The 27,923-nt window shown below is 42.5% G+C and overlaps 1 protein-coding gene across 1 annotated transcript in view; it reads left to right on the top strand.

The window, feature by feature from the left end:
* Positions 1-27,923, top strand: part of VIPR2 (vasoactive intestinal peptide receptor 2) — a 300,833-nt gene that overhangs the window by 110,496 nt on the left and 162,414 nt on the right. Inside the window, exon 4 of the mRNA XM_006887663.1 lies at positions 1,805-1,902. Within this exon, the coding sequence (XP_006887725.1) occupies positions 1,805-1,902 (98 nt within the window). The remainder of the gene's footprint in view (positions 1-1,804; positions 1,903-27,923) is intronic.

Here is a 27,923-nt window from a genome sequence, read left to right as displayed (position 1 = left end):
AACAACAAAAAACAACTATAGTGAAAATGTAACTCTTATATGCAGTCATACTGGTGGATGTAATTTTCAGCTCATTGTGTCCTTCCCTCCATGTTCCTCCAGTTTTCTGAAGTACAGATCTTAATGGAGGGAAACTGGCCTTCTTTCTTCAGAGCCACTGGTGGGTTTGCACCTCTGGAGAAGTGGGTGAAGCTCAGGCTATTGGATTGCAGTGCAACAGCACACACTGGATTGTGCCACCAGAGTGCTTCTTTCTGTACATGGAAAGATCAGAAAAATTGTAACTGATTTTATTGATGTAGTCATTTTATCATAGTGGTTTGTAACCAAACCTGCAATATATTATATCTCTGATATATGCCTGTACAATTTTTTAAGGTCAAGGGAACATGATATGCATATACTTTGGAATTCTTTCACTTTAAACAATGGAGTTATAAGTGTAAAACTGCTTTAATTTCATGCAGATTGAATCTTAAGCTTTGGGATCATTTTTCTTCCATCAACAGTGACAAGTGACAGCCTCCTATATGTCCTCTGTTTTATGCAGCAGTGAATGGCTGCAAAGAGAAGAGAAGAAGCAGGCAGGAGCTGGGATGAAATTGTGTAATTGACCCCAAAATAATCAGCATTTGGGTATAGATATTTTTATGCTGACAAATATCTTTAGTCTCTGTTAAGAGATTTATTATTTTCTTTTTTTTGTTGTTTTTTTGAAAATTTTTTAATTAATATTAATGAAAGTTTACAGAGACTTTGGATTGCCATTCATTCATTGTTGCACTTTTCTCCCTGCCCACCCCTCCCCCCAATTCACTCTTCTCTTTGAAAAGTAAAGGAAAACTTTTCTAAAACAATAGCATTATATATGCTATTATTACACCTGTTCTTTATAGTAGACAAAGAATTTTCATTTTCAGCTCTTAAAACCTCTTTCAGCTGGCTTCCAGGTGGGGCAGTGGTCTGGAGCAGCCTGATTCTACAGAGGTTTGATCTTGTTTTCAGGTGAGACATAGGTGCAATGTTTGTTAGCCATCGAGAGTGAATTGATTATATTCGGCCCCCTATTTAAAAAGGCATTTGAGCTAAACACTGTAACACTGATACATCAAATGTGATATTGGGCAGTGTTTGGTTGAGCTCCCTGATTAAAACAAGTTTGGAAGCAAGAGTGGCATCCACTTCTGAAATAGCTTGCCTCCGGAAACTCAATGAACCTGGAGAAAGGATGAAAGTTATACAGTTGTTCAAGTCTTTAATTTATAGGGTCTCTATGAGTCATCTACAACTCAGTGACACTTAACAACAACAACACCACAAACCTGTTTCAGAGCAATCCCAGGAGATAGGATATATTGGCCAGGTTAGTAATATGAATGAGAGACTGAGCTTGTAGGTATGACTATATTACATCGAAGAACTCAAATCAAATTCTACAAACTCTATTTAGTGATCACCTGTGTTACAATGATGTTATCATTGATTCCTAAAAATTTGGAAGTATTTTGGGACAGTACCACTTTAAACATTAACTAAATTGTTTCTAGAGTGTTCTTGTGGCCTAGTGGTAAGGAGTTGACAGCCAACCCAAAGGCAAGCCATTCAAATCAGCAGCAGCTCTGAGGCAGAAAGAGGGGCAGCTTCCTCCTGTGTGATTTCCTGCCTCTGAAAACCCATTAGAGGGTTTTTTCAACTGAGCCTCAGTTCAGACTCAATTGTATTAAGTTGTATGTTGAAATTGTGTTGCTATGAAGGCTAGTTTTCATGAACTCGCAGATCAAATGTCTGACCTTTGTGTTTACAGGAAACATAAGCAAAAATTGTACAAGTGATGGCTGGTCTGAGATGTTTCCAGATTTCATAGTTGCCTGTGGCTATAATGACATCGAGGATGAAAACAAGGTAAGAATTTCCCTGTGTGTATCCCACACTCTCTTGTATCATTTCCTTCTATGTTCTGAAGCCATATCAAATGGTGTCAGTCTCCTTTATTAAAAGAATTACTTTGATGCCCTTTCCTCTGAGTCACAGAACTACTTCATATTGACTAAGTTAAGCAAAGAACCCTTTTAGTTCAATCACCTGACATATATACTTCTTTGCTAGTGCCTGAAGATTTGAGAGATTTCTGTGCCCACTAGCAGTGTACTGTGGAGAGTTAGTTAAAAAGAGACTCAGCTCTTCCCTTTGTGCGATGAGCTTTACTTGTTCGATTGCATCCTGAGAGATGTGCCCTCTCTGCCATCTGCTTCCTGGTCTCCTTTAAGATTTTAGCACAAGAAGAGCTGCTGAGAAGTGTTTTATTAGCCCTGAGCCAACAGCTGAGATAGAAATGAAAGCATTCTTTTCCAAACTAAGAAGCTAAGTTCCTGGGTGGTTGAGTAGAGTGTCTGAGGAGTGAGCTAGCTGCTTCCAATTTATCTCAAACTCTTGTTGGTGATTCAGGCAGTGACAAAATTCGCCCTCATCAGGGCTGCATTAATTAGCCAACATAGTTTTCAAGGAGGCCACAAAGGTATCCTATTCTTGGTAAATCTTTTGGCTGGTAATGTGGTTATTAAGTAGCCGAGGGTGTTTTTTTCCAGAGAACTGACTTTCAGCCTTCAGCTCCTGTATAAGTCTCCACTCAGGAATTGTAACAGTAAACCATCTCAGCGCCAACATTTGGATAGCTGTCTTTCCCATATTCTCACCCTGAAATGTGGACAGATTCTGGTTAATTTCATCACCATCAAATAGATCACTATCTCCCTGCTCAGGAAGTCCAGGCCAGCCTTTGGCCAGAGGAGCCCATGGCATTTTCATATATGATATGGTGTTGCTATGAATGGCAGGCACCATGTAAATCAGAAATAAAAGCTGTGTATTTAAATGCATGTGTTTTCTGAATATATTTAACACAGAGTGTGTTATCTGTGGGGTAGGGGTGCTTCAGTGGGAGAATTCTTGCTTTCTATGTGGGTTGATTATTGGTAGTGCAGTTCACACAACACAGTTTGTGTGTTTCTGTGATACGTCAGGGCAGTCTCCTCTTGTGAAGTTTACAGCCTCTGAAAACCACTTGGTGGGTCAGTTGTGAGCTGGTTCTGACTCTGTGGCAATGACTGTCTTTTACTGGAGTCTGAGATAAACAAAAAAATCCAATGTAGTTGAGTCACAAGAGACTCATAACTAACCCTCTCTTGAGCTGCTGATGTCATAAATTGCACAGGAGGAGATTGCTTGTTTTATTTTTTGGAACCAGTGGTGGATTAGAACTACCAAAGAGGCATGTCCTTGGTGTTGGCAGAAACTTATAAACTATGCACCAGAGCTCACCCCAAGTAGATGAGGGAAAGAAACAGATACGGAGATTGTTTCCAAAATCTCCAGATACTGTGGTGCGTGATGGTCAGATTAGCAGCTGTCCAGCACTGGACCAGGCAGGGTCTTCTTTCTTGTGGATAGAGTTGCCATATGTCGGGGCCAAATCAATAACAACAACAACAACAATAATAATAAACTGACAAGAGTAATAACCAAGTCTGAGTAGGAATTCCTGGATGACAAAAAAGAGTAACACACTTAGCTACTACCTGAAATTTTAGAGGTTGAAATCTCCCCAGAGGGACATTGAAAGAAAAATTCAATGAGCTGCATTTTCAGATCCAGCCACTGAAAACCCAGCGGAACACAGTTCTGTTCTGATGCACGTGGTGTCCTCATGAATTTGAATGAACTTGATAAGGTGTTGTTACATGAGTATACACTTGAAGTCGTCTTTATACACGGATAGTTATTTTTCTACCAAAAAAAAATGTTCAATCAAATGATCTGTACAGTGGACCATTCCCTCATCTTTCTCTTCATACCTGCCTCTTTCGGGGCATCTCCTAACACCTCATTTTGATGGCTTTTCTCTCTTTCTCTTTTTCTCTCTCCACCCCCTATCCTGGTTCAATCCACCAATCCTGACCCCTGGATACATCTGTGGAAGTGTTTACATCAGACAGTTTTCCTGTGCAATTAGCAAAGCTTCTTTAATACTTCTTTCTCATGGAAGGTCTTTCTTTACACTGTTCCCTAAGATCAGATTTCCTCCTTTCCCCCACAAGGGAAAGAAAGACCAGAGAATCATCTTGCAGTAAAAATTGAGCCTTTGCTCTTGGTTCTTTCTAGCTAAACCACTTAGGGCTACTGAGTGGGAACTGATCAGACCGCGAGGGACTAATTGGGGAGGCTCATTGTTGCCTAAAATTCAGTTAACATGATGTAGTCTGCCATGACCTGGTTAGGCTGATCAAAACCCTGACCCTGAGATGCAGGGGGCACTTCCTAGTTGGTGACAGTATAGGAAAAGGTGCTTGTCCCTTTTGAGGCATGGAAACTGTGTGCTGTGACCCCTCCCAGATTTAACCTACATGTCTCTTTGATTGTAACTGTATGATCTCTGAAATTGTGTTAATTGCTCCAGTGAATAAATGAACCCATGGGGAAAATGAGAGCCAGCAGTCTGTTCAGCAGTCTGAAGGAAGATGGTCTTCTGATGTGAACCTGACCCAAGCTCTGGGTGGCTGGGACTGAAGATGGCCTTCCAGTGTGAGCCCAGCCCTAGCTCTGGGAGCCAGGACTGAATGTGGCCTTCCATTGTGAACCAGGCCCTAGCTCTGGGTGCCAGGACTGAAGGTAGCCTTCCAGTGTGAGCCTGGCCCTAGCTCTGGGAGCCAGGACTGAATGTGGCCTTCCAGTGTGAGCCCAGCTCTAGCTCTGGGTAGCTAGGACTAAAAGAGAGTCCATCTTACTTCTGAGTTCAGACTAGCCCTGAGTAGCTAAGATTGGAAAGAATGTGTGAAGATGAAGTAGGAAGGTGACAGAAGAATCCATGTCCACACTTTAGAGATTGAATTCATGCTGATACTAAGGCAGTTGGTAAAGACAGTGGAGTTTTTCCACATTGCAGATCATTAAACCTCAGGGGGGGAAAAGTAGCTTAGATTTTAGCTGTGGTTCCACTAACTGGAAGATAAGACTCCTATTCTCTTGCCAGTAATAAACAATGATAGTAGTTATGGTGGTAATAATAACTGACATTGTTGAAGACTTACTGTTTACTAGATTCTCTTATTAATAGTATCTTATTTAATCCCAGTAACAACTCATTTGATAGGTAGACCCCTAGTGTTTAGAGAGAGTCTACGAAGTGCTCAAAGTCCCCCAGCTCTTGAGTGGAGACTCATGTTTTTTTTTACTTTAAAGCACAGGCTTTATTGTTGTTGTTGTTGAGCTGGTATACCCACTGCCAGGACTTGACTTTGATGCTTTCCAGTGGACTGGGGAGTTTTCACTGAGACATCTCCCCAGGCCCATCTTGTGCCTGGCAGAGGTTGAAGGCATAAGAAGTGTACATGGAAGAGAAGTCTATGCAGTCAGTCTAGACTGGTGACCCCACACCCCTATAACTTACATATAAATCAGATATTGTCGAGTCTATTGCAGCTCATTACAATCCCATATGTATGAAAGAAGAACTAGGCTCCACAGGCTTTTTACAGTGGTGACTTTCAGGAGTAGAACTTAAGACCTTTTTTGTGCTCCTTCTGGGTAGACTTTGCCAGTCTTTTGGTTATCAGCCAAATATGTTAATTATTTGCACCATCCAAGGACTCCATGGGTAGCTCACTGCTCTCTGAAATATACCAACTCATCTCAGAAAGTAGAGATTTCACTGTGTTAACCAGAGTGTATACAGAGTCACTGTACCAAAAGGAATTTGCAGACACAGAAGAATTTCATGAAACAACATAGGAGCAAGATCCTATGGGGATGAAGGGAGAAGTTCAAGCTGCTTTAAAGGAATTGGCGAAAAATAAGGCCCCAGGATTTGATGGAATACCTATTAATGTATTTCAGCCAACAGATGCTGCCCTAGATGTGCTCACCAAGTTGTGCCAAGAAATCTGGAGAACAACCACTTGGCCGACTGACTGGAAGATATCTATATTTGTTCCCATCCCAAAGAAACATGGAAATTATCAAACATTATCATTGATATCACATGCAAGCGAGATTATCTAAAAATGACTGAAACAGCACATCAACAAAGAACCACCAAAAGTGCAGGCTGGGTATACAAGGGGTCGGGTATTTTGGATATTGTAGCCAATGTTAGATGGATCTTGGCTGAAAGCAGGGAATACCAGAGGAATGTCTATCTGTGTTTCATTGATTATGCAAAGGGTTTGACTGTGTGGATCACAACAAACTGTGGCTGACTCTGAGAAGAATGGGAATACCAGAACACTTGATCGTGCTAATATGAAATCTAAACTTGGACCAGGAGACAGTCGTCAAAACAGAGCAAGGAAACATTGCATGGTTCAAAATTGGGAAGGGTGTACACCAAGGATGTGCCCTATTTCCATACCTTTTCAACCTGTATGCAGAACAGATTATCCAGGAGGCTGGGCTGTATGAGGAGAAGTGTGGAACAGATTATCCAGGGGGCTGGGCTGTATGAGGAGAAGTATGGCATCAGGATTGTGGAAGATTCATCAACAATCTGTGGTATGCAGATGACTGAGGAGGACCTAAAACCCTTGCTGCAGAAGGTCAGGAACTGCAACCTTAAATATGGATTGAGGCTCAATATCAAGAAGATTCTCAATTGGCAGCATCAGGATGGATGGTGAAGAGATTAAGATTGTTCACAGCTTCAGTTTGCTTGGCTCCACAGTCAACCCTCTTGGCACCAGCAGCCAGGAAATTAAAAGACGTATTGCTATGGGAAAGTCTGTTATTAGAGACTTCTCCAAAGTACTGAGGAGCAGTGGTATCACTCTGAATACTGAGGTGCACCTGATAGAGGCTATGGTATTTGCAATGCATCAGAGAGCTGAACGATGACTAGAGAGGATAGAAGGAGATTTGATGCCTTTGAGCTGTGGTGTTGGAGAAGAGTACTGAATATACCATGCACTGCTAAGAAAACAAACAGTTTTGCTCTGGAGAGGGCTAAATCAGGCTACTCCTTGGAAGCAAGGATTCTGAAGCTTCGCCTGACATACTTTGGACATGTTGCAAGGAGGGACCAGTCCTTGGAGAAGAACCTCATGCATTGGAAGGTGGAGGGACAACAAAGGAGAGAAAGACCCTCTTAGAGGTGAATTGATTCAGTGACTGGGGTAATCAGGATAAAATTGTCAGAGACAGCAAGATTGGCACAAGATAGGGCAGGGTTTAGGGCTGTTGTACATAGGTTTGCTATGAATCGCAGGTCGACTCAACAGCACATAACAACAACAACAACCCTCGAGGAGTATTACCATGAGACAACCCAGTAGAATCAAGAGAAAATGTAGGTAAATGTCAGCAGACCTGGGTTCTAGGCATACTTCTTTTTTAGAAGAGACGTTGTAATTACTGTGTATCAGTGAGTTGGAAGCAACCCATAGCTGATCCTCCGATAGGTTGTTAGAGGCAGTAAATCATACAGGAGAGTGCCCATCCTTCTCTTGAGCAACTGGTGAATTAGAACCATCTGCCTTTGGGATTTCAGCTCAGCTTCTTACCACTAGGCCATCATAGCTCTCTTTGGAAGAGTTGAGCAGTTCTAATTTCTATACTTGTAAGTGAAGACTGTCCGTGGAAACATGATGGTTAGCCTCTCAGCTGTAGGACATAACGAAATTATTGAATCTTCTCTTGCCAAATAGATTGTGTTCTACTGGATGACACAAGAATCAGTGCCTTTGAGTGGTGTGCTAGAGAAGAGTACTGAATATCTCGTGGATGGCCAAAAGAACAATCAAATGTGTATTGGAAAAAGTGCAGCCAATGTGCTCCTTGAGAGAAGGATGATAGGAAGCTTTGATTCACATACTTTGGGCATAGTGTTTGATGGGGCCAGTCCTAGGAAAAAGACATGCTTGGAAAGGTAGAGGGTCAGAGAAAGAGAGGAAGACTCCCAATGAGGTCAATTCACACAGTGACTGTAACAATGTGTGCACGTATGTCAGAGATGGTGAGGATGGCACAAGATAGGACACTGTTCAGATCCATAGTTCACAGGGTCAGTGAGTCATAGTTGACTTGACAGCACGTAGTGACGACAACTGGTAACTTGGTTCTGTTGTGTGTAATAAAATAACACAGGACAGCTGTCAGCTGTTCTATACCAAACCAGGAGGCAGCCATGCAGATAAGACAAAGGAACACTACATGATTTAAAATTAAGAAGAAAGTGTGTCAGGGTTGTATTCTCTCTCCATACCTATTCAGTCTGTATGCTGAGCTAATTATTTGAGAAGCTGGACTCTGTGAAGAGGAATGTGGCATCAGGATCAGAGGCCGACTCATCAATAACCTGAATTATGCAAATGACACTACCTTGCTTGCTGAAAGTGAAGAGGACTTGAAGTACTTGTTGTAGGAGATCAAAGAATACAGCCTTCAATATGTATTGCATCTCATTGTCAAGGAAACAAAGATTCTTACCACTGGACTGATAGGCAACACATGATAGATGGAGAAAATAGTGAAACTGTAAACAACTTCATCTCATTTGAATTCACAGTTAACCCCCTTGGTATCCTCAGTCAGGAAATCAGGAGACATATTATACAGGGAAAGTCTCCAGTGAGGGTCCTCTCCAAATTATTGAAGAATAATGACGTCAAATAAGGTGTGTCTGGCTCAGGCCATGGTCTTTCCTATCACTTGCTATGCATTTGAGAGCTGGACAATGAATAAGGATGACAGAAGAATAATTGATGCCTTTGAGCTGTGGTACTGGCGAAGAGCACTGAACGTCCTATGTCCAGTCAAGAGAATGAAAAGATATGTCTTGAATAGGTTGGAGCTGGAGTGTTCTTTTATGGCAAGAATGATGAGGTTTTGCCTCATAATTTGATTTTGTTGCTAGGATGGGCTATTCCTTGGAAAGGGACATGATGCTCGGAAATGTAGAGGGTAGACAGAGGAAAGGAAGATCCTTGACAAGGTGGATTGACACTGTGAGTGCCACATGGGTGCTAATGTGTCAGAAAGTGTGAGGATGGCACAGGTAAGGATGGGATTCAGATCTGTTGTTCATAGGGTCACTGTGGGTCATACTTTACTCGACAGCACTTAACAACAAAAACAACTGTCAGCTGTACTAAACTTCTGTAGGAAAGGAAGTTTCTTTTAAGTCACAGTGATGGGCGTGAAAGAAAGGTCTTATTAAATATTGCTGGCACCAACTTCCTCTTTGTTCTGTTCTCTGTTCTATTTCTGTGCACATAATCACCAGCATTAGCTTTTCTGTGTCAAATGTACTTAGCAGTCTCCTCAGCAGCTCAGTCACCCTTTGGTTATATATGAAGGGTTTAGGGTGGCACCTTCATTCCCCAGGTCATTAGAAGAGTGATTTTAAATGCCATGTCAGGGGGCCGTTTTACACATTTGGGACACAGTGATTAGAGGAGCTACACTTAGAATCTTGTGCTGCTGAATTCCAGCCCATGCATCCTAGTCAGCCTGGAGGAATTTACTTTACCATCGTCATCCAGGCTTATCAGCCAGAGAAGCTTAAACCCAGGAAAACAGATTCCTTGACTTCATTAAAATGTTAGCAAGATTTAGAATTTAATACACCAGAAATGTCCCTTAAAATCCCCTTTTCCTTTGCCTCTAGACCTTTACAGCCTTCAAGGCTTAATTGGTGGCTTATTTTGTCCACAATGACTTTCTATCCCCTTTCTTTCATCATTAAATTGCAGCTATTTTTATCCTCCTTGTTTTGAAATTTGATCATAGCCTGGTTTGCCACATCATTTAGAGGGTATCTTTTAACTTTATTCCAAATGCCAAAATGAGAACTATTCCCTGGGTGTGCAGGACTTGCCACTGTGTTACCAGTACTAGGTGCCATTATGTGTGCTTGGAGGTGTCTCGACTCCACGCGCACCAGAGAGAAATTGTTCTCCCCAGGGTTGCACTGCCGAATTCTCTGGAAACAGATGGTCAGGTCTTCTTTAGAGGTGCCTCTTGGTGGACTCTACTCTTCACCTCTTCAGTTAGCAGCTGACTGCATTAACTCTTTGTACACTCAAGGACTCCTTTTATATGTATTGGACTCCCCACATATAAAACCCAACTGGTTTCTACTGTAAGCAGGTCATGAAGTAAAAGTTTCTTCTTTGGCAGTAAGTAGAAAGATAACAAGCCACACGAAGCATGTGTGCCCATTATACCTGCTTGGCCGCCAGGAAAGTGTGTCAGACCCTTAAACTGTGTTGGAATTTGTGAGCCAATGGATTTCTCCTGGTGTGGGTTTTCCAGCCCTGGATTGGCAATTCTGCCCAAATCGCTTGCTATATAAGAAGGTGATTTTAAATTGCATGAAGTTTAACTTCAGTTGAACCATTTCTGTAGGGAAAAAAGAGTTCTTCAGCCCAGTTATGGGCTGCCTTCTGACCCAGGCACCAGGACTCACCCTGTTCCAGCTCAATGAATGTGGGTCATGGAGGTGATCTGTCAGGCTTACTGCAAGAGCCACTCAGAGCTGGCCTTCAGAAGCCAACCCTTGTCTAGGCTCAGACTGACCAGGTTAAGAGCAGTGGGTCACTAGGAGAGGTCAGAGAGTGGCTCAGGATCTTCCGTAGTAATGTGGTAGTAGTGGGGATTAATGGTGGTTCTTATGTTTACACTCATTCATGTAAGTTGTATGCAGTCACAGGATGGCCATTCATCAGTTCATTCAGTGTCTCTAGCAGTGAGCCCAACAGCAAATGCCTACAGGAAATCACCAAATTCTTGTTGAATGAAATAGCAGAATGCCTGTTACCTCAGCAACAGCTGATAGACCTTTAATCTGCAGGTTCCTGCAGAAGGCACAGACCTGATGTTTCTATCCCATCCTTGAGTTCTTGGATGGTACAAACAGTGTACTTTTGCTAACCCAAAGGTTAACAATTTTTATCCATCCCTAAGCACATTGTAAGAAAGGCCTTCCAATCCACCAAGTAACCAGCCATCCAGCCCCATGTAGAGCACAGTTCTACTGTGGCATGTCTGGGTTCGCTATATGTCAGGGAAAATTCTGCAGCACCTGACTTTTCCTGTTTGTTTGGGAACCTCTAAGCTCTGGACTCAGCCCTGGGGCTGTTAAGAAGAACAGCATTGGATACAGTAGGCAGTGAGATCTACATGACATTCACAACAATAAATCGCATCTCAGAGGTCAGACTTTTCTGTTCCTTCTTGTTTTCTTTGCTTCTCATTTCCCCACACCCATCCCCAACTCACAATAAATGGAGTTTTCAGTAACAGCATTCAGGGATACCCCTGTGTCCTTTTGATCCTTTCTAGAAAGGCCAGTGACAGTTCACTGCTCTGTGCAAAGCACAGAGCTATCTCAATTCCCTAATGCTTTTCCATCTAGCCCGAGAGCTATTTTTGCTCTTAATTAAACATTTCAGAGATTCTACAAATATCATAAATGCATATTCCCTGCTAATTGATTAGAAAGACAAGACACTTTATGTAAGTTTAAAAAAATATGTCACAAAACCCTAATGAATCATTTTTTTTCCTGATTGCAGTTTTCTGTCCTTGAATATTCAGAATGTGTAGTTGTTCTAGGAGATTGTTTCAAAGATGACAAATATGCCGCATGAAATATGTGTCCCCTGCATAACTGTACACCTACTCGGGTTTCCGAAAAGGGTGTCAGGTGGTTGCAGGGCCAGGTTAGAGCTGAGCCCAGCTTGGCCTGAGCTAGCAGGGGGTGACAGCCTGGTTAGCTGAACCCTGAATTTCCTTCCTCACTCCATGAATTCCTGCTTCCCTTGTCATACTTCATCTCATCAGAGCCTCACTTTCTTCCCAGTTTTACATTTTTAATTGGATTTCCTGCTTATACACAGCCAAATTCTGCCCTGGGTGTTGTGCATTCAGTCTTTATTGGTTTCAAAATTAATTAAATTCAAAAGGAAAAAAAATAGCCTCCACAAAAGCCACAGGCTTGTCTGCATCTGGTGAGAAAATGAAAAGATAAAATACAGGCAGAATGGGAAAATCCCCCAAATGAGCAAAGAGGATTGTTCGGACTGTGGAGACTCTGAATAGGAAAATCCCCCAAATGAGTAAAAAGGGTTGTTCAGACTGCGGACACTCTCATACCATGGTTTGCGTGGCTGGTACTCTTTTTGGAACACAGATTAGAAATGAGATTGAGATGGTGCTCAGATTTATTTTCTGGGTTTCTCAGTCCAGTCACAACCCACCTCGCTGCCATTCAGCGGACTCTGACTTGGGTGAACCCTGCATTGGGTTTGCTAGACTGTAAATCTTAACAGGAAAACACTGCTAACAGTACTGCTCCTTAGTGGATTTGAACTGGTGACCTTTTAGTTAACAGTCCACCTCTTACCCTATTATGCCACCCGGCCTCCCTTGGCTTAAAAATTGTAATAAAACCCAGTTTGCATTGAATTAACTCCAATTCAGACTGACCCCCATGTAATCAGAGTAAAAGTGTGTTCTCTAGAGTTTGCAGGAGGTGGAATTCAGGAAGTAGATTGCTAGCCCTTTTATGGTGCAGTGAATTAAGTAATGTGGCCTTCTGGCCAGAATGCTCCATTTAGTAATGGGAATCCAGACTGTCTGTGCTGATGGCTCCCTTTTGAACTAAGTTGTCTTAATGAGGTAGCTTTGGGGTGGGATGTATCTTGAATTTCCACCTTAGTAGTAAGTAGGACCCAAGTCTGCATGCTTAGTTCTCTTGAGGATGTGGCTTCTATAGCTCTGCGATTGACAGAGGAATACTCTTCGAGGATTGGACCCTTTTCTTTCTGGATATTACATCTGGCTTGCTGCACTGTTGCAGAAAGTACTGTTTGCAGTCTCCTGGTAAGCTAAGCTGTATGTGATTCTGCAGTTCATGTGGAACAGCCACACTCAAAAGCCATCACATGAAAAAGGAGTGGGCCAGTCCCTTATGGGTCAGCTGACTCCTCCAGATTGAAGTGTGACCCACAGATTTGGGAGTAGCCACCCTCCACAGCTGCATGAACCATTTCCCTAATGGTTTGTAAATTTTCCTTGTGGGAAATTACTGAACCCAGTGACGTAGATGGGAGGGAAAGTGCTGAGGGAGGAGAAGATGAATTGATACAGCAGTTTGGAAAAGTATAACATTTGTGACATGTTAAACTGTACATCACAGGACCCAGCTCTATACTAATCCTTCTAAAAGAAAATTTTTGTTTACCTTTCTTCTGAGCTACCACTGTCTGGGTTCAAATATCCAACTTTTGAGTTAATAGAAGGATTTCCTTTTGTCACTAATTTTCATGTACCCCATTTCTTTCTAGTTTATATCCCTCTCCCCAACAAAATCAAGCTATTTTTCACATGCTTCAGTATAAACAATATCTTGTTAGATTTTTAATATTTTAATAATTAAGAAAAGGAGTCTTATTTCCGTAAGAGGTTAAAGAATTAGTTGGGCCTGTGAGAATCATAGTAACAGTAATAGATCCTTCTCTTTTCTCCTCCCACTCATGTTTATACGTGAATGGGACTTTATTGAATACATAACATTTTGACCATTAAATGAAAGTGCTTAAGCAAAGGTTAAAAACTCTTGAACTTTAACTGCTGTCAGGTCAGAACTACCTGCAGCGCCCCTCTGGCAGCTTTCCGAGGCTGTGAATCACCTTGGGATCTGACGCTGCCTTTGGGTTTGCTTCTTACAGCACTCACTGGACTGTCCCACCAGAGCTCCCAAGTGAAGGCTACAAAAATAGAGTTGTCCCTTTTGTTTGGCTACTTAATTTTATCCCCGGGGGTTTTGGCACCTCACTCCCTGTTGACAGAGGTGTGGTATAGGATGGTGCTTATGGGACCAATGTTAGTATTAACTACTGGCCATCCACAAATAACAACAGAATGGCAGCATTCATGCCTTAAGATAAAGAATGAAGGACTTTGTGTTGGTTACACATCGAAAAGCACCTGACTGATGTAGCGAGCATTCCCCAGAGGAGTGGTGTGTCGGTTGTTGTTGGACACTTCCAGTCAGTCCCTCACTTAGCCGACCTCATGCACAGCAGATCCTACCACTGCCTGGTTCCGCATAGCCACTGTTCTGCCTGAGCCCGCTGTGCCAGCCACCATGCCAGCTCATCTTGTTGGGGATCCTCTCTTTCTACTGACCCTCTTCTTTGGAAGCATGACGTCCTTCTGGGACTGGTCCCTCCTGGGAGTGTCTTCAAAGCTGAGGCCTCACTGTCTTCATACCAAAGCAGCACTGTAATTACACTTTTTCCAAGATAGACTTAGTTGTTATTTTGAAATCCCTTAGTATCGTTAATGTTCTTCACCAACACCATAATCCAAAGACAAGGCTCTCCATTTGTCTTCCTTATTCGTTGTTCAGCTTTCATGTGTATATGAGGCATTTAAACATACCAAGTCTTGATCCGGCACATTTTAGTCCTCGAATGGCATCTTGGTTTTTTTACCACTTCATAGAGGACTTTTGCAGATAGGTCTAATACAAGACGTTGTTTGATGTGAGCATTAATTGTAGATTTAAATAAAATTAAATCTCTGACAACTTTAGTCTTATCTGCATTTCTCAAGATGTTGCATATAGTCCCATTTGCGAAGGTTTTGTTGAAGAGTAGTCAATACTTGGGGCTGTAATCTTGATCTTCACCTTGAGTGCTTCAGATCTTTACTTTCAGCAAACGAAGTGTGTCATCTGCATTTTATGAGGTTGTTAATGATGTTGTTGTTGCTAACAAGGACTCAACTCATCTTGGCCTGTGAACAACAGATCAAAACCTTGCCCTGCCCTCTGATCCTAATGCCACACTCTTCTTCATATGGTCTAGCTTCACATGGAGATTGAGTAAGTATGGTGAAATAATGCAACCTGATGTACACCTCTCCTAATTTTTTCTGGGGAGGGCTTGGATCTATACCAACAACTATTTCTCAGTCTGGGGGTAGGTTCTACAGGAACATAATTAAGTGTACTATGATTCCCATTTTTTAAATGACATCCATAAATTGCTATGACCCACATAGCCTTCACATAGGTTAACTTCTTTCTTGTGTTTTCTATTCACAGCCAAGATCTGCCTAACATTGGCATTGATATTCTTCATTCAACTTCTGAATCTAGCTTGAATGTCTGACAGTTCCCTGCTGATGCAGCCTTTTCATTGGGAGTACATCATGAGAATGCTAAGGGTCTTCATTGTGACCATAGGAAGTTATTCTTGACGTTATGTTCTTACCCTCAGATCTAAGGAATATACTGTGTTCAGTACCAGCCTTGGGGAATGAGCCACTTAGAGTGGTTTCTGTCTGCTGTAATCTGCTTTATTACCTTTACAACATCTTCCTGGCTCCTGCTACCTCTCAGTGCCTACTCACTATGCCCTGTTCTTCCCCACTTTCTGAGCTTCTCTGAGCCAAGTTAAGATGAACTGGGAGTGTTCGGCCTGGGACATTCCCTGGCAGCACCCTCGGCTGTGCTGTGTTGCCGAGGAGATCATGCTTTGCATGCCAGGAACAAACTTTCCTTCCTGTGTCAACATCTGTCTTGAAGCCGCAGGTCTGCCTCCCGCCCACGGACCTGGCTCTTTGCTTTAGTTCCCCATATGGACCCCACTATCACCTTGTCTTCTGATTTCCCTGGGATCTTGAGAACTGGTGAAAGGGAAATGCCTACAAATGTGCTAACCAAGATAAGTCTCTGTGGGTGTGAGAGCAGTGTCTTCTCTTAAATGTTAGTCATGCTCCTAGGAGAATCTAGAAAGACCCTACTTTATGTAGCACAGAGCCCAGCCCTTATGGCTAAATTTCACTTGACTCTGCCTCCCTTGGCTGCCTCTTACTCACTGCTCTGCCCATCTCCGCTCATGTGGCAGGGTCAACTCTGTCATCAGCAGCAGCCCAAGTAAGAGACTGGTGGCTTTAAACTTGCTTTTATACTCTAGGAAGGAGGTATGCTTCATTAGGACTTGTATATTATATATTTGCTAACATATTTCTTAAATAAAGAGCACTTCTACTAAATTTAGCCAGGGGAAGTGTTTGACATTTAAGGCTCCACATGCATCAAATGAACACATTTCTTCCATATTATGCCATATTACTAAAAATATTTTTTTATATTTTTTGGTCAGCATTCAAACCCTGAGGTAGCTATTTTCTGTTGACTACTAATTTCCCTTCCCCAATGTGTCTACCCCAGTAACAATAATCATAACAACTGCTACCATTACTGTATACTTATATGTTGGGCATTGAAAAAAATTTGTTTTTATTTTGGAGATCTGTGTGTGTGTATTGTTGTTGTTGTGTACTGTCAAGTTGGAAAGGACCTATAGCTGACCCTTCAGTGGGTTTTCAGGGGCAGTAACTTGTACAGAAGAAGTTTGCCAGTCCTTCTCCAGTGCCACAGCTGATTAATTCGAGCCACTTACTTTTGCATTGACAGACCAATTCCTTATCACTAAGCAACCTGTATATGTGTGTGTATTTATAGATATTATATGTTGTGTTGTTATGTGCCACCCAATCAGAACCAACTCATAGCTGACCCCCTCAGTGGGTTTTCATAGACAGTAAATCACATGGGAGAAGATTACCTGTCTTTCTCTGGAGGAACATCTGGTGGATTTGAACCGTGTGTTGGCTGCATAACATACAAATTTATGTTGTTGTTGTTGTTAGGTACTTTCACACTGATTACAACTCATGAACAGCATATGACCCTATGAAGTACAGATCTGTATTTTGCCTTGCCCTGCACCATGCTTAGTTGTTACCATCTAGGCTATAGTTACAATACCTGTGTCAGTTTGTCTTGTTGAGAGGGCTTTCCCTATCTCTAACCTTCACCCTTTTCTGGCATGAGGTCTTTGTCGAGGACTAGCCCCTCTTGACAACATACTCAAGGTATGTGAGACAGGATTTCACCATCACTGCCTCTAACAAACTCGCGGGTTGCACTTTTTCCAAGACAGACTTGTTTGTTCTTTCGTAGTCCATGGGATGTTCCATACACTTCACAGCACTACAGTTCAAAGGTATCGATTCCTCTTCTGTCAACTTTATTAATTGTCCAACTTTCACATGCACAGGAAGCAATTGAACATTGGCTGGGATAAGGCATACCTTGTGTTGTTGAAAGCTATACATTTGTATACACACATATACACATATTATAGTAATACATGAAAATGTTTTAAAGTTCAAAATGTTTTTCATGTACAATTCAGTGACATTGATTATGTTCATCATGTTGCATAACCATCACCACTCTTCCTTCCCAGATTGTTACATCGCACCCCCTAAACAATGACTCTCCCTTTCCTCCTCCCTCTCAGCCCTGTTGTTGTTGTTATGTGCCGTCGAGTTGCTTGCGACTCATAGCGACCCTATGTACAAGAGCCCCAAACCCTGCTCTATCCTGTGCCAATCACATTGCCTCTGACACACCCATCCCGATTACCTCAGTCAATGAATCAGTCCACCTCATAGAGGGTCTTCCCCTCCTGCGCTGTCCCTCTACTCTGCCCAGCATGATGTCCCTCTCCAAAGACCTGTCTCTCCTTGCAACATGTCCAAAGTATGTCAGAGAAAGCCCTAGAATCTTTGCCTCCAAGGAGTACCCTGGTTTAACCCTCTCTAGGATGAATCTTGTTTGTTTTCTTGGCAGTCCATGGTACATTCAGTACTCTTCTCGAGCACCACAGCTCAAAGGCGTCAATTCTCCTTCTGTCCTCCTTAGACATTGTCCAACTCTCTGATGCATAACAAGTGATTGTAAAGACCATGGCCTGTATCAGGTGCACCTTCGTCTCCAAAGAGACACTGTTGCTCTTGAGTGCTTTAGAGAGGTCCCTAACAAAAGACTTTCCCATCGCAATACGTTTTTTGATTTCCTGGCTGCTGGTGCAAAGAGTGTTGACTGTGGAGCCGAGCAAACTGAAGCTGTGGACAATCTCAACCTCTTCGCCATCCATCCTGATGCTGCCAATTGGTCCAGTGGTGAGAATCTTTGTCTTCTTGACATTGAGCCTCAGTCCATATTGAAGGCTGCAGTCCTTGACTCTCTGCAGTAAGTGCACAAGGTCCTCTTCAGTTTCAGCGAGCAAGGTTATGTCATCTGCATAACGCAGATTGTTGATAGATCTTCCACCAATCCTAACACCACGAGTCTCCTCATAGAGCCCAGCCTCTCAGATAATCTGCTCTGCATCCAGGTTGAAAAGGTATGGAGATAGGACACATCCCTGGCGCACACCCTTCCCAATTTGGAACCATTCAGTGTTGCCCTGCTCTGTTCTGACGACTGCCTCTTGGTCCAAGTATAGGTTTCGCATTAGCACAATTAAATGTTCTGGGATTCCCATTCTTCTCAGAGTCAGCCACAGTTTGTTATGATCCACACAGTCAAATGCCTTTGCATACTCAATGAAACACAGATAGACATTCTTCTGGTATTCTCTGCTTTCAGCTAACATTGGCTACAATATCCCTAATACCACGACCCCTTCTGAACCGAGCCTGGACTTCTGGCAGTTCTCTGCTGATGTACTACTGTTCCAGTCATTTTTGGATAATCTTCAGTAGAATCTTGCTTGCATGTGAAATCAGTGATATTGTTCTGTAGTTTCCACACTCAGTTGGGTCGCCCTTCTTTGGGATGGGAACAAGTAGTTGTTCTCCAGATTTCTTGGCACAACTTGGTGAGCACGTCCACGGCAGCATCTGTTAGCTGAAATATGTCAATCCAAGTAGGACCATATAATACTTGTCTTTTGGTGTCTGACATGCTTCCTCAGTCCCTCTGTGTCATGTCATGTATCAGGACTTTATTTCTCTTTGTGACTATGTGACATTTCATTGTATGGATGGTCATGCAGTAGTTAAGCACTTGCCTGCTAACCAAAAGACTGGCAGTTCAAACCCACCAGCTCCTCTGAGCAAAGAACCTGGTAGTCTGCGTCTATAAATTTTGCATCTATGGGACAGTTCGACTCTGTCCTCTCAGGGCACTATGAGTCATAATTGAGTCAATAGTGGCAGAGTTTTATTTTTATAAACCACATTTTGCTTCCAAGATACTTTGGTATCGTAGTTCTCACAACCACCCTATAAGGAGGCACACGTCATGATTCCTGTTTTGCACAGGAAGACTCCTAGGCAAAGAGGTGTTGAGGAACTTACCCATAGTCACCAGTTATGAAGAGTTTCAGTCAGGACTTGAACCCCTGAAGGGGAGCTACCTGTCCTTTTCATTTAGTGCAGCAGGAGACTGAGTCTTTCCTTAGGGTTTGGAAGATCAGTGTTTCTTTGGACCCTCAGGTTCCACAGGAACAAAACTGTATTTCAGTTCCACAGGTGCAGCGTGTCCTTGTACTGGGCATTAAGAAACAAATAGTTTTAACGTAGATCAAGACAGTTTCCATTAATGTCTGCCAGAAAAAAAACTCTTAGCACCTCTTCCCAGGGTATAGCCTGTGGCATCGTCTGTGCGTGTGGAAGATAGCACGTTGCTTTTGTCCTGATGGCTAAAAGAATATTCCTTTTTCATCAGGCTTGAGTGTCCAGACAGATCTAACAAGTACATTATAAACCTACTGCATGTTTATTTATGGTAAGGTCACTGTTAGGATTTAACTCAGCTCATGAACAACTTGCATCTGCAGTATCTTTGTTTCATTTCACATGAAATGACAGGAACCCCGTTGTGGTTATTAGGCTCTGTGATGGCTCTGCACTCATTGCTAGCCAGTTGTCCTGGACAAGCTCATCAGAGTGAGTGACATCTGGAGTAGGAGCAGTTTGGCAAGGGGAAATGAGGCAATCAATCATGGAGAAGGGCTGTGGAAAGGCTGTAGGACTGTACTGTTTGGATAAGATAGTGAAGAGTCAAACTCAGCAGCTAGAATGGACACCAGAGTCTCCAGGGAATTGCACCCCAATTACTGACCCTCGGCTGTGAGGCTGAGCTTGGAGGGAAAGACATTGACCTTAGAGATTGCTGGAGGAACAGTGATTCAGAGTTCTAAATAGTAGATATAGTGCCTAGCTATTTTGCTTCTGCTAGCTTACACTGGACCTTGCATTTGTAATACATCATATTTGCCAAATAAATGAATGAGGTTTTTCAGGGTCAAAGGAGAGACAGACCAGGGGAAGGAAGGAGGAAAACATGTAAATGTGCATATATCTCAGGAGTCTTAAAAGTTTAACATCAAAAACTTCTCCAGCAGGGTAAAAAGGAAAGCCATAGACTGGGACAAAATATTTTGTAATGACATATCTGATAGATTATGCAAAGGCATTTGACTGTGTAGATCATAACAAACTATGGCTGACTCTGAAAAGAATGGGAATCCCAGAACACTTGATAGTTCTAATGCGAAACGTATACTTGGACCAGGAGGCAGTCGTCAGAACAGAGCAAGGGAACACTGCATGGTTCAAAATTGGGAAGGGCGTACGCCAGGGATGCATCTTATCTCCATACCTTTTCAACCTATATGCAGAACAGATTATCCGGGAGGCTGGGCTCTATGAGGAGAAATGTGGGGTCAAGATTGGGGGACGATTTATCAACAACCTGCGTTATGCAGATGACACAACCCTGCTTGCTGAAACTGAAGAGGACCTGAAGCGCCTGCTGCAGAGTGTCAAGGACTGCAACCTACAATATGGATTGAGGCTCAATGTCAAGGAGACAAAGATTCTCACCACTGGACCAATTGGCAGCATCAGGATGGATGGTGAAGAGATTGAGATTGTACAGAGCTTTAGTTTGCTTGGCTCCACAGTTAGTCTTGGCACCAGCAGCCAGGAAATTAAAAGGCACATTGCCATGGGAAAGTCTGCTGTTAGGGACCTCTCCAAAGTACTGAAGAGCAATGGTGCGTCTGATACAGGCCATGGTCTTCGCAGTCACTTGTTATGCATCATAGAGTTGGACAATGACCAAGGAGGATAGAAGGGAGAATTGATGCCTTTGAGCTGTGGTGCTGGAGAAGAGTATTGAGAATACCGTGGACTGCTAGGAAAACAAACAGATTTGTCCTGGAAAGGGTTAAACTGGGTGGCTCCTTGGAGGCAAGGATTCTGAGGCTCCGTCTAATATACTTTGGACATGTTGTGAGGAGAGACCGGTCCTTGGAGAAGGACATCATGCTTGGGAGGGTGGAGGGACAGCGCAGGAGAGGAAGGCCCTCTATGAGGTGGATTGATTCAGTGACTGGGATAATTGGGATGGGAGTGTCAGAGACAGCGCGATTGGCACAGGACAGAGCAGAGTTTAGGGCTATGTACATAGGGTCTCTAAGAGTCGCAAGTGACTTGACGGCACATAACAACAACAACAATATATCTGATAAGGGACTTATATCTAGAATGCATAGAATACTTCAGCACCTCAACAAGAAAAACATAAACAGCCCAATCTCAAAATGGGCACAGGATATAAACAGTCACTTCCCCAGAGAAGACATTTGCATGGCAAACAAACACATGAAGAAATGTTCAAAATCCCTAGGTCTCATAGAGATACAAATCAAAACAACTATGAGATATCATCTCAGCCTAGTAACAACATCAAAGTTCAACAGAGCAGCAAACAACAAATACTGGTGAGGTTGTGAAAAGATTGAAACTCTTATTCATTGCTGATGGGAGTGTAAAATGTTTCAGCCTCTATGGAAGGTGGTCTGGTACTTTCTCAAAAAGTTGGAACTAGAGATACCATTTGATACAATTTGACCCAGCAATTCCACTACTAGGAATATACCCTAAAGAACCAGAGCTGCCACTCAAACAGATATATGCACACCCATGTTTATTGCCACGTTATTCACATGTTATTAACAATAACAAAGCAATGGAAGCAACCGAAGTGCCCATTAACAAATGGACAAATAGAAAAATTATGGCATATTCACATAATGGAATAGTATGCAGCACTGCAAAGCAAGGAATTCATAAAATATTACACAACAAGGGTGACCCTGGAGGACATTATGGTGAGTGAAATATCTCAAAAGAACAAATACTGTGTAACACCATTGTTATAAAGCATGGCTGACATGGGGGTTTGGGGGTGACTAAGAATAGAGAGCATAGATAACAGTACATTGGAACAGATGAAGGAAAGAACAGTTAAATATATGACTAGGCATTATTTTATGACAGTAGTCCAGAATAAGAGGTGCATAGCAAAGTGGACTGGTGGGTGGGAGTGGGGGAGGGGAGGGGGAATTATGCAAATGTGAATGAGTATTTTTTTTAAACGTAAACTTGGGGGTATGGAATAAAATATGCAACAATGACTGAATGAAAATCCAACTTTTCTGTAAACTTTCATTAAAAATCACAAATTAAAAAAACATGACAGAGTACACATACGAAATATGATGATGATGATGATGATGATTAAAAGAAAGTTTGACTATCTTTCCCTGTGTGGAATAGTAGGGGATAAGGAATCAAAGGTGTATGGATACCATTAGTCCATAGCACTGATAGAGCTTGACAGCCTTTTCTCCCATTTCCTATCCCACTATTTCACCATCTTACACCAGAACAGCTGGATGATGCCTGGCTGATCACTGGGAGCATTCTGCAAGGAGTCACAATGGAGTAGGGGATAAAAGTAGACCAAACCTCACAATTATTAAAGAAAATCATTGTTACTGTTCGGATTAAACTTCTGAACCTATGGCCCTTCCCCACCCTGTGAGTTAAGAACTGATCTCACCCCTGTGGGTCAACTCTAAACCAAATAATGGCACATACATGAGATGAACCAATGACAGCCGGGTGGTGCTCAGTCCTTGGAACTGTTGGCCGTCCCAATCACAGACCGCATTAGCCCAGGGATAAAGCTCAGAAATGTGCTGTCGGAGGACAAAATGATGAAAGAACAAAACTGAGAGATAATGCAGAGAATTACAATCATCAATATCCTAAACAATATACACACATGCTTGAGTGGAATCCCAGTCTGCTCTGTAAACTTTCATTCAAATCACAATGTTTTTTTTTAAAATGGGCCTGAAGGTAATAGAGAGTAATATAATCAAGTGAGACATGAAAAAAAAGTGAGACATCAGTAGTTCTGTGATAAAATTCTCACCTTCGATGTGGGAGACCTGGATTTGAGTCCTGGCTGGTGTATGTAACTCATGTATAGCCTTTACCCATCTCTGTCATTGCAAACATTTATGTTGTTAAAATTCCAGAGTTTTCAGTAGAATTTTCAGATTAAGAAGAAAGGTCTAACTACTTCTAAAAATAAACCAGTTAAACCACTGTAGATCATAGTGGTTCAAACTGCAAGCAGTCATGGAGCTGGCATAGGTCCAAGTACATTTAATTTTATTCTGCATGGAATTAGTAGGGATCTTAATGATGAGCTTTGGTAGCCTACAGGCAAGAAGCTGCTTCACTGTAATCCCGAAGGTGCGTGGTTCGATGCCACTAGCTGCTCTGTGGGAGGATGGTCAGTCTCTTCCCATGCAATAAACTTCCTCTGAAAACCCATCAGAGGGTCAACTCAATGGTATGTATGTAACAAAGGGTCTTGACAAGTGCTGAAAACAGCAACAGAATAATAAAGGAGAGCCCACTAAGGTAATTTCCACCAAGAGAAACTGTCCTATCTAGGAGTCATTGGAACTATAAAGTAAAGAAATAAAAGAGAGCAGTGGAACTTTGTACACCAGCAGGAGGCAGTAGTGTGAGCTAGAGATGCAGCTTAGCATGATATCATGGACTGACAAAAGGATTGACTAAATGTGTTCTTGTGAAAGTACAGACAGAATGTTTCTGAGAAGCAAGAATGATGGGACTTTGTCTCCTGTAATTTGGACATGCGAGCATGAGGGGTCAGTCCCCCGAAAATGACATCCTGACTAATGAAGTGGAAGTTCAGTGCAAAAGAGGACATTCCATGAGGTGGATTAACACGATGACTGCAGAAAGACTGAGGATGGTGTCGGACTGGGCAGGATTTTGTTCTGTTATACGCAGAGTCACTGTAAGTTGTTATTTATCTAGGGGCACCTCGTAACTCGTGACCCCATCACCAGATATCGGAGGTGTATACCATGCTCTGGACAATCAAAATCAGAGGGATGAAGTAAAAAATGCTAGCCCCAACTGGATTCTGCCATCCTGGAAACCTCATGACCCTCACTCATAAGAAGATGATAAATCCAAGTGTGTCAAACAAGGGGCTGGAGCCAGCAGTAGGCAAAAGTGCCTTGGTGTTAGCAGAAATTTTTGGGCAGGCTCAGCTAGTATGAATTCCCAGGTGGCCTAGTGGCAAGAAGCTGGCTGCAATCCCAAATGCACACAGTTCGAATCCACTAGCTGTTCCTTGGGCATTCTCCCCCTGTGCGATTAACTGCCTCTGAAAATCTGCCAGAAGGTCAGCTGTGGGTTGGTTCCAACTCAGCAGTACACAGCAAGAGTCTTGTGAAGACGTGAGCTTGACAGGAGTGCATAAGTACACAGCATGTCACTGGGCTCCATTGGAGAGCTTCCCTCTCCTTGGCACTCTGTTTTATGAGGTTTGTTCCTGTTAGAATGTTTGCTGCCCACAGAATCCGTGAAAGAGAAACAGAGAAATTTGGTGAAGTATACTCCTCCTGCTATAGATGGAACACACTGTTCTATACTTTAGACTACTCATGCCATCAAATCAGAACTGACTTAGAGCTGACCCCTCCAGCAGATTTTCAGAGGTTGTAAATTTCTCAGGAGATTGCCCATCTTTCTCTTGCAGAACTGCTAGTGAAATTTGAACCACCTGCCTCTGGGTTGGCAGGGCAACTCCTAACCCACTAGACCACCAGAGTTCCCTACACTGTTCTATGTTGTTGTTTTGTTAGGTGCCATCAAGTCAACTGTGATTCATAGCAACCCTATGAATAACGGATCAGAACTTTGCCCTGCCCTGTGCCATCCTTGTTATCTCTGATTAACTCAAGCAAATTGTTACAGTTGCTGTGTCAGTTCATCTTATTGAGGGGTTTCCTCCCTTACAGTGACTCCACTTTTCCAAATATGATGTCGCGTTCCATGGAATAGCCCCTCCTAACAACATGCTCAAGGGAGCTCTGGTGGCCTAGTGGTTAAGGAACTGCGCTGCCAACTTGAAGGCACATGCTTTGAATCCACTTGCTCCTCAGATATAATTTACTGTCTCTGAAAACCCACTGAAGGGTCAACTATGAGTCGGTTCCAACCCAACAGTAACGTAACAATAATATAACAACAATTCAACATAACAAACACCACATACCCAAAGTCTGTAAGACAAAGCTTCACCATCCTTGCCTCCAAGGAGTACCCTGGCTGAACTTTGTCTAAGACATATCTGTTTGTTCTTTTGGCAGTCTGTGAGTTATCCACCAGTCTTCTGCAACAACACTCAAAAGCATCAATTCTTCTTCTGTCATCCTTATTCATTGTCCAACTTTCAGATACATAGCAAGTAATTGAAAAAATGATACTTCAATCAGGTGCATCTTACTCTTTAAACTAACATCATTGCTCTTTAATACTTTGGAGAGTTTCTTGACAATAGATTTCTCCCAATGCAACATGGTCTGGTTTTTGTTTTTGGGTTTTTTTTTTATTTCTTGATTGCTTTTACCAAGGGTGTTGATTGTGAACCCATGCAAGAGGAAATTGTTGATAACTTCAAAATTTTTTTCCTTCTATCATGATATTGTCTCTTGGCTCAGGGGTAAGGATTTCTGCTACCTTGATGTTGAGATGTAATAAATATTGAAGGCTGTATTCTTTGAACTTCTGCAGCAAGTGTTCAAGTCCTGCTCACTTTCAGCAAGCAAGGTTTTGTCATTTGCATAATACAAGTTGTTGATCAGTCCTTCTCCGATCCTGGCACCACGTTCTTCTTCCTAGAGTTCAGCTCCTTGAATGATTTGTTCAGCATACAGAGAGACAAGGTATGGAGAAGGATTACGACCCAGATGCACATCTTCTTGATCTTAAATCATGCAGAGTTCCTTTGCTCTATTTGGACAACAACTTCTTGGTCTACGTGTAGGTTTTGCATGAGCATAATTGATCTGGGATTTCCATGGACTGCCAAGAGAACAAACAAGTCTGTCTTGGAGAGGGTGAAACCAAGTTGCTCCATGGAGGCAGGGATTTTGAAGCTCTGTCTCATATAATGTGGACATGTGGCCAGGAGGGACCAGTCCTTGAGAAGGACATCATGCTTTGGAAGGTTGGAGGGACAGAGTAGGAGAGGAAGAACCTAGATGAGATGGATTAACACATTAACAGGGATCATGGGGGTAGATGTGTTGGAGACAGTGATACTGGCTCAGGACATTGCAGGGTTCAGAGCTATTGTACACATGGTCACTATGAGATGCAAATTGTTCTATGACATGTAACAACAACAATGAACAGTAAATTAGACTTTGCCCTTATCCTGTGCCATCCTCACCATCTCTGAAGAACTCGAAATGGAAGCCCCTGCATTCCCTTCTGTGAATCTCGTGGGTTTAGTTTGCACATTTATATCTATAGTACATTTTGAGTTTATTTTTTGTGTGAGCCATGAATCCTGTTTGAATTTTCTGCTTATGGAAGTTAATTTCCCAACACCATTTACTGAAGATAAACTTCTTCCCCCCATTAAATGGATTTAACATCCTTGTCAAAAAATCAATTCAGCAGAGAAGGCAAAGTTTTTTAAAAGTTTCACCTACTGATTGTCAAGCTAGCGGTGCCGTGCACATCAGCTTAATATGACTAAAGTTAAAATTGGGATTGCACAGGACCAGAGATGGGAGGTGGTCAGCGAGTGGCAGCATGTGCTAACTTGAGTGTGGGGTTAGATGAACCTGGGACAGCTGGTTGATGGAGCTGACTGAACAGATCCTCCTTTGATGATCTTTTAATAATAAACGTTCTCTTTGAATAGCCGCTTATTATAATTACTACTTTGCAAAATTAATCATGTATTGTTTTTGTATGCAAATAAAATAAGATTTTAAGTCCTAAAATATAAGTCGCTTACATTTATGCCAAGTTAGTCATACCCTTTCTCAGTACATTAGTATTTTTAACATGTTTATTTTATATTGCTTTGCATATGGAATTTGTACACATTTCCTTCATTCACATTGTGTTTCATACAGTCATTCCCATACATTCAATGTGTTTTATAAAATTAATCCCTGTTGAACTATGCCTACTGTTACCCTATCTTTTTAGGTCCTGAGATCTTTATCCTTTCTTTTGTCCCTGCCTCCACCCATCACATTGTGTGACCGTATTATTTTCCCCTTGCCCATCCTCACCCTTCTGCTCCTACCTCTTCTCCCTTTTAATCCCCATGCGGGAGAACGTGCTCGTGGGCGGAAGGGAAGCCAGGAAGCTGCGCACTGGGGAAGGTCACCTCGGATAATAGCAAAGAGGCATCTTTCAGGTACCCAGGAAAAACCGACGGGAGAACGTGCTCCTGGGCGGAAGGGAAGCTGGAAGCTGCGCACTGGGGAAGGTCACCTCGGATAATAGCAAAGAGGCATCTTTCAGGTACCCAGGAAAAACCGGCGGGAGAACGTGCTCCTGAGTGGAAGGGAAGCCGGGAAGCTGCGCACCTGGAGAAGTCACCTCAGAAAGGAAAACATAATCTACACAGGAGTTCTAGAGAACACGTCACCTTCCCTTAAGACAGTACAACTAAACTTAAGAGACACTGGTAAAAAAAAAATGTCAGCAGTTGACGTGTTTGGAATCACAGAAGCCAAGAAAGCTTAAGATACAAGCTGTCAGATCATGGGTTGGACAATGGAAGATATTTTCTGAAGGGACTTGGCAGATGTGAACGACTTTCCTGGTGGAGGGTGGAGCTGGGAAGTAAG

Source organism: Elephantulus edwardii, unplaced genomic scaffold (assembly GCF_000299155.1).
Source record: "Elephantulus edwardii isolate Elephantulus edwardi_28Jun2011 unplaced genomic scaffold, EleEdw1.0 scaffold00060, whole genome shotgun sequence".
NCBI classification, from domain to species: domain Eukaryota; kingdom Metazoa; phylum Chordata; class Mammalia; order Macroscelidea; family Macroscelididae; genus Elephantulus; species Elephantulus edwardii.
This window is presented reverse-complemented; position numbering and strand designations above follow the sequence as displayed.